The 8,052-nt window shown below is 33.8% G+C and overlaps 1 protein-coding gene across 1 annotated transcript; it reads left to right on the top strand.

The window, feature by feature from the left end:
• The first annotated feature begins 3,576 nt into the window (after window positions 1–3,576).
• On the top strand, window positions 3,577–6,756 carry LOC147070932 (uncharacterized). Its single transcript, XM_085949093.1, has 3 exons — window positions 3,577–3,781; window positions 3,895–4,092; window positions 6,340–6,756. Exons 1-3 carry the CDS (start codon window positions 3,708–3,710, stop codon window positions 6,590–6,592), a joined length of 525 nt encoding a protein of 174 aa, XP_085805219.1. The 5' UTR covers window positions 3,577–3,707; the 3' UTR covers window positions 6,593–6,756.
• The last annotated feature ends 1,296 nt before the right edge of the window (window positions 6,757–8,052 follow it).

The following is an 8,052-nucleotide window of genomic DNA, read 5'->3' as shown; positions in this document are numbered from 1 at the left end:
TATTCACAACAAAATGGGTGACAGGAAAGAACGTGGCCTTGCTGCACTTATCACAGCATGTGACAAAGTGGTACATATATTCTTATACTTGCTCATGTTATATTTGTGCTTTAAAATGACTGTTTCAATAAATAGTTTTAGTGAGTCAGGAATAACGTCTTCAACATTAGATAAAAAATCTATCAGTAGGGGCTTACTCAGAAGTCTCGTACCTACACTTGTGACCGTATGTCACCCAATATAATATCTGCAACTGCTTTTACAACCCTAAGCCGTTCTTCTTGATCATTTGCACTTCTTTTACAATACCAATTGTCACTCAGTATTTTATAGCCTACTTCTCGAAAACAAACAATTGAATGTTTTTTGGCAGTTTCAGTTATCAAAACATCTTCACCATATTTCTTAAACAGGCGGGCCTTTACTGTCCTTACATCAGGGCGAAAAGAGCCTTCTATTTTATCAATTAATTCATCCAACGGAAACTGACATTCATCTGAGTTATCTTCAAGATAAGAAAAAATGTTCTCCGTCGCTTCATCAACATTTTTTGCAGGTCGGTGTCCTCTTTGTGATCTTCCTTCAGGTTTCTGGTACAATTTTCGAAGGCAAAACCTATGGTACCAGGCTTCCAAAACAGCCACCAAATCGTTCACATCTTTTATTCTCGCTGTGATTTTTCTAGACCACTCATCACTACGAATTGCAGCTGCTTCTAAAACTGTTTGTTTTACTTCCAGTTTCATTACCTGATGAATATTTTTTTTTTGATGTGGCAATATTCGCTGTTTTTTAAAATAACCCTCTGAGTTTTTCTGCACACAGCATTGTGCTTTAAAATCAAAAATATCTGTGCTTGAACGAAGTAATGATGACGTACTACAACGGACAGCATCCCTACCACGACGGAGGTATGCGGTAATCATTCCATCAAGTGTGTACTTTTTATAGCAACTTTCGTGCACCGTCACTTCTGTCAAACCTTTAAGTAAACCTTGGTGTTCCTTGTTTTTACGTTTAATACTACAATCCTGAAGAGTTTTCACGCCCTTTTCTTTAACCACCCGTAAACGTTCCTCACCCAACTGATCATCACATATAAAACACACATTTAGTATACTCAATTTTACACAAATTATAATAACATGTAATTTAAAGACACGTACCTACCTACACAATACACATGTAAGAGGGCTCGCACATCAGAACTCGCCGCATGCGTCTTACGACGAATTCGTCGATGTGACGTCATCGTCATCCAAGAAACAAACGTTATCAAATGGAGCTTCGCAGATTGGCCGATGCAACTGCGACGCTCCTGCATGCGACAAGTTGCGTTTGCTAGAGCCTGCATGTCGATATCGACAAATGTCGACTTCGCGCATGCGCACAGCCGCACAATCGGCCATTTCTGTCTCTGTCTCTGTCTACACTGTCATTGCTCGCTCATCGCTGGTCACCGCGTTTGACGTTTGTTCATACAATCAACACAATAAAAATGGCGGACGAGAGACTTCTCCTTAAATGTCTCCGGTACCGATACATAATAATCGCTGTTTCCGTGTCTGATGACATATTTGCGCAATGGCGTCGTCTAGCTAGAGTATATTTTGACGTTTCAGGAGATTACGCGCGAATGTCGATGTCGCTAGAGATGTGCGAGGTTGTATCATGCAACACTGACCGGCGGGTCTAGGAAGTTTTGATTTATGGCCGTCAGGCACACAAGGCGAGTTGTGATGTGCGAGCTGGCTATAGAATAAACTGCGCGCGCGACGGAGACTAAATTATGGCAAAAGTGGTACTGATTCGACAGTGTCGTGGCACCAGCGGTACTGGTGAGGGTATCAGAATATGGCCCTTTCTACCACTCCCACTAACCCTCCCCCAACCACACGCACCATCTGGAACATTGCGCCCATTGAAAATCAAATCTAGTTTGTAAACCCAAACTAATTAACTAATTAATAAACCCCAAATATTTTTTTTAATAGGGAACTAATCTTTTATTATTTATATAAGTAGGTACCCTAATAATTTCAATTCTTAATAATTTTAATATTACTGACCATATTTTGAATCAGAAAGATATTCTTAAACCAATAAAAGGTAATTATAGAATAATTTCAAATAACAATAACAAAATATTTAATATCAATAGCATATTAACTGAAAAAACCCTGCGGAATTAATGGACTTTATCTAACTAGTCACTCCATTACCTGTGGCCTAAATTCCATGAATGTAATAAACCCACCATTACCTAACCAACCTATTTATTAAATGTAAAAATAAAATAATAATATTGATATATAAGGTAATGAACTATGTTTTTCGTCTCCTGAACATTTCACATATTGTCGCTTTGGACAATATAATCCTAGAGCGACGATATACTGTTTTCAACAGCAAGTATCTCATAAACGGTCAGAGATAGAAAAAAACGTTTTATGTAAACATTTTAGGAAATTTAATAAGCTTTAATTCTGTGTTAAACAATGTTTTTCTACGGCCAACCGTTTTTGAGATATAACCGAAAAACCAAAAAAACACCCAAAATTTTGCGGTTTTTTGCCCGCCAAAAGTTGTGCCGAAGTCATCCAAATTGGCAAAATTCGTTTTCTTGTCACTCATTACCATATATACAAATAGAAAAAAAATCTTCTACCCCACCTTTTGCAACCGTATTTTTCTAATCTAATTTGAAAAAAAGGATCTTATGAAGTTGTGGAAAAGGGGTGACATTCCGGAAGAGATAAGATATTGAAATGCAAATTTACCATATTCTATTGATCGCGGCACATTATCGGAGCCAGACGTTTTGGAAGAAATTGTTGAGGAATAAAGAATATTTTTTTAATGCTGTTTATCTTACCTCAATTTATTATAATTATTGTTTTGTCCTTATTATCATCTTCTCCAGTGTATTATTATTGTGAAATAATAATTATTAACCTCAGTGTATGTTTAATTGTTTTCAGTTTTAATTGTTACTAAGCACCTAATTCCTATTTTGGTTAAAATAAAACTGTTTTTAAATATTTTTATTCTTTTATTATTATTAGGGATTTAAAACAATAAAAAACATTGCGAAACCCTTGCCAAAGTATTGACAATCTAGGTACCTATCAAAGAGATTGAAAGACTGGTACCTATCACTTTACTAACAAATATGTGTGTGGAAAAACTCATCATATACAAAAACTCTTTTTTTATGTTCCTTATTTTTTTACAGAATCTGATTACTTTCAATGTATTCTCTAATTTTTTGTACATTTTATACAAAAATAAGAAAAAATGTTAATTTTAAATTAGATTTTTAATTGCAAAAAATATGTTCAAACCTCATCATCTGAAAACATCATTCTATATGTCACATAATAAGTTTTATCTTTAAACCAGCGATATATTTTCAAGTAGTAATTGTTTTATTATTATATTAATTTTTAAATATTTTTGACGTAACATTATCAAGATTTTGATATATTTTATTATTAATTAAATTTAATTTGTTTAGTTTGGAAAAGTATTTTTTCTTGCAAAAATTGCTTGCTGCTTGCCACATTTAAATAACTTTTTGACAGCTATGACGGTTGACGTTTGAATACGAAAATTGCAAACTGGAATTTCTGTTGTTGCATATTTGATAAACACACATAAATACACAGTACGTGGTGAAGTGAAAACCTATTAAACAATAATACGACATGCAGGCGAATGATGCGGAATATTTTAGATTAATAGTCCTGAAAAAATTTGCAGAAATTTCAGATATTCTCTGGTAGGTACTCAGCTCAATTTTAAATATTCATAATTTTTGTAATTATAAAATACCTGTTTTTTTTAATAATGTGGAACTGAATTAATATCTTATCAATATTTTGTTCATTGCAGTGATGAGAGATTACTCAAAAACTACGGAAAAAAACAGGATAAAGTGAACTGGGTAAAAATTAGGAAAATATTACAAACAGAAATATCCGACTGGCTCACGGATAATTGGAATGATATGTGGAAGGAAGAATGTCTCACGGAAAAGCTGGAAACACTTATTAAACTCAAGGAAAATGCTAACAAGACATCTATCGCTTGGTAACAACATGATCTATGATATTTTTGTTTTATGAAATTAATGGATAGCGTTGCTGCGATATAAGTTTTTTTCAATATTAGATAAACGAGTGTATCTTTATCCTGGCACTGCAACTCTATCTGAGTCTCGGCCTCTTTCAGCATCTACCTCCATTCAGGCCTGTGCAAAGCCGCTTCTCTCCAATTCAGGAGACGCGAGGTCTTTAAATCCAACTTAACACTATCTCTAGGTCTTCATTTGCCCTCCGGCTACACTCTTTGGTTTTTTTTTTTGTTATTCGTGACTCATCCATACCCAGCCATCCGAGGCGACGCAATTTGATGGACCGTACAATATGCGAGCTATAAGAATAAGAATAAAAATACTTATAACACAATATTTCTCATTGAGTGGATATTATGTACCTACGCATATGCTCATTTTCTGTGTTAAATTGACATTTTTTTATTTAGTGTGATCCTATGACTAATGCAAATTAGATGATTTTTTAACGTTTGGTTGCAACCCTGTCAGTGTCTAACGATGATCACTTCTATTTTTTCGACATCAAGACTGTTAAGTACGAGCCTTTGAAAGCAGATAAAACGTGAATAAATTCTGACTCAACAACATTAGGTGTGGAAGCAATTAAAAATATCCCCTCCAGAGTTATGGAAATATACTCGTCATGACATTACAGCGCAATGAGGTTTTCTTGCATTCACACCAAATGCGTTTTATCACCCAACCTGTAATATTTATGTCGGTTGAATCACTGAATCGAACGTGCATCTACGGTGTAACTTTTTTATTAGTCTTCTACGTCATAGTTTCTTAACCGGTGGTCCGCGGACCACTAGTAGTCCGTGAAGATTTTTGGGTGGGCCGCAAAAATTTTCTGTAGTTCAAAAATAGTTACCTAGAAACCCAACATTTGAAGTGGGGTTGTATTATATTTCGACAATTGTTTCAAAAATAGTGTAAATATAAATATTTATTATTTTATTCCAGTGTTGATGGTCCGCAAATCATTTTTTGATTTTTTGTGGTCCGCGGGTGTAAAAAGGTTAAGAAACATTGTTCTACGTCACCATGATCGTTTTTGAAACTAAAACCTACCCATGTATTTACTTTCCCCGCTACTACATTGCAGTGGTGAAGGGTGAAGGTTGGCTGTTAAGATCAGCCATAAATAGTGCACACTAAATTTTGTCAGTCAGACGTATTTGTTTTCTTTGAAATAAGACTACCTACAATTTACAATTGTTGGTTAGTTCTTAAAATTAAATTAAACCCTGTTAAAACCAAGCCATAATAGATACTAATAATAAAAAAATACTCGTCTTTCTATAAAATATCTAAAATTATTATGCAATTAAATCATACATTTTTTTGGATATTTTATAGATAAAATAATATTTATTTATTATTATTTAATTATCTATTATAGTTTGGTTTAGGCAGGGCTTAATGAATTTAAAGAAATGAACCAACAATATGTGTAATATTGTATTCTTAATCCAACGAAAACAAATAAGTATGAATGAAAAAGTGTGCACAATTTTGTCATATTGTCCAAAGTAACCAAAACTATTATGGTTTGGTTAGGCAGGGTTTAATGGATTTTTAAAAACTAACCAACACCATCTGTAAATTGTAGTCTTAGTTCAATAAAAACTAATACGTATGACTAACAAATGTACTTAATGTGCACTATTTATGCCAGATCTTAACAGCCTACCTCCACACTTCGCTACTGCTACATTCTCCGCGCTCATAATTCAGTGTGCGTTCAATATCGCATGGAGTTTTATTAACATTAATATGCCTAAACCTTTACGGAAGCAGCAAATTATTTAGAATATTGAAAAGTATTGTGAGGAGGAGAAATAGAAAAGAAAGCTCTTAATTCCTCTCAATACTGCCACAGATAGAGAGACATTGAACATACTATGACAAGTCAACAAGGTTATTGATATTTAAAAACTAATCAATACCATGTGCAATTTGTATGATTAGTTCAATGAAAACAAATAATAATGACGACAAAGTTTAGTGTGCACTATTTAAATCATATCTTAACAACCTACCTCCCCTCTTCGCTACTGGCGCATGCAGCACTGTGACGTAAAAGACTTGATATAGAAGTCTGTCTTTACTCGTGAAGCTTTTTCATATACTCAATATCGTTTTGTATACACCAATGATCGAACGTTTTCTACACATGATGTTTTCGTGAAAATTATTTATTATTTTTTTATTTATAGGAGACCGAAGACGGGTGACATTGGACACTTGCGTAATTTTGTTCACAAGCAAACCTTATTGGCCCATCGGGATTATTTGACAAAAGTTGCCCTCGAGAAAGAAGAAAACTTGGCAAAGTTGAAAGAGCAACTTACAGAGAAATGGAAATTTTTTGAAGAAACTTCAGAACAGATTGAAAAATGTCAGAATGAAAATAAGTTGCTGTGTTCGGAGATAAATGAACTTCTAGAAAAATATGAAAGCTTAATGTGAATAATATTGTTAGGTAGTATATTATTACCGTAGGTTATTTAAGCTAGCATATTATGTTAGAAACTGGAAATATTATTTTTAATTATAACTCGTAATTATTAAATTATTATGTAAAATGATTAAGCCCTAAACATTTTTGAAATACAAATCAAGCAAGCATTGAGATCCCGAAGTATGAATGGATGTTGATATTATGTATTAGTATTATTAGAATACATTTATTCATGGCCCACATAACAGGTTGCTAACGGGGCCTTAGCCTGGGAGTCAGGTGTGGCGGACCGACTAGCTATGTGAGACATCACAAATTTGCTCTATGTAATAGTAAAAAAAAGGTTGTCTGTGGTGTTCTTTTACTTTACTTAAGGCCATGCATTAGTTGAGGCACGGTCTAAAAAGATCGTTGCTAGGCGATGCGCGGACTGCGGGTCGCGGGTGCAAATGACACCTGTCAAACGAAATACTATTTTTCATATAAATCCAACATACGTTCATTTTATGTTCTGTTTATTGTTCTATTAGTAACAATAATAATATATTCATTGACATGTTTACTTTTTAAAGTAAATGGGTAACGTTTTTAGTCATCTTTACACGATTTTAGAATTAATTGACCCGTCGCCATCACGCAGCAAAGTGACGTGCTTCCGACTCGAGATTCTCTCAGTGAATGGCAGCGAGTCCAAAATTTCGTCGCGCCTACAGTTGGAAATTATTTGGCGTTTCACTGATGCGTCACCTTAATATATTAACTCAATGAACTATTTTTTTTATCTAATGAATAAGACAAGATTTGAGAATGTAACATTCTATATATTGAATATACATAATTTGAAAACATCTCATGCATATACACACTAGAAAATCTTGTGTCTTATTCGTTGAATAAAAAAAATAGTTTATTAAATAATTAGCAAATCTAAGTACGTTATAAAAACAAAATAATGGAGTAATCTGCGACGTCGGTAATTAAGGAATTAATTTATCTACCTTAATTTAATATACTAAAACCAAAAGCCAACATTATAACGCAATTCGATAAGCATTTAATGTAAGAACTGCTAGTTAAAATTGTCATGATTAATATTAAGATACCCATAGCTTTATTGGAAAAGCATACTGATGCGAATCCAGCAGCCCGTCGAGTGTCGTATTTTGTCGAGATGTTTTCAAATTATGTATATTTAATATGAATGTGAATATGTCATGTGATGCCATTTGCTGCAATATTATGATGATTCATACACTTAAATGATAATTATTCATGACGTGTAGAATTTTATTTTATATTTCTTTTAGTTGATTATAATAAAAAAAATCCGATATAACGAGGGGTCGCATGTTACTTGGCAACCACGAAAGGTGGTCGCAATCAGCGCTTCATAATATGATGCCGAGTGCGGAAAACCCAATAATTCAAGTTCTGCAGAATACCATTTGGGAAACTGAAGAAATGAAGA

Source organism: Rhyacophila brunnea, unplaced genomic scaffold (genome assembly GCF_057557595.1).
Source record: "Rhyacophila brunnea isolate RB1 unplaced genomic scaffold, BYU_Rbru_1.0 scaffold_21, whole genome shotgun sequence".
Classification (NCBI taxonomy): domain Eukaryota; kingdom Metazoa; phylum Arthropoda; class Insecta; order Trichoptera; family Rhyacophilidae; genus Rhyacophila; species Rhyacophila brunnea.
This window is presented reverse-complemented; position numbering and strand designations above follow the sequence as displayed.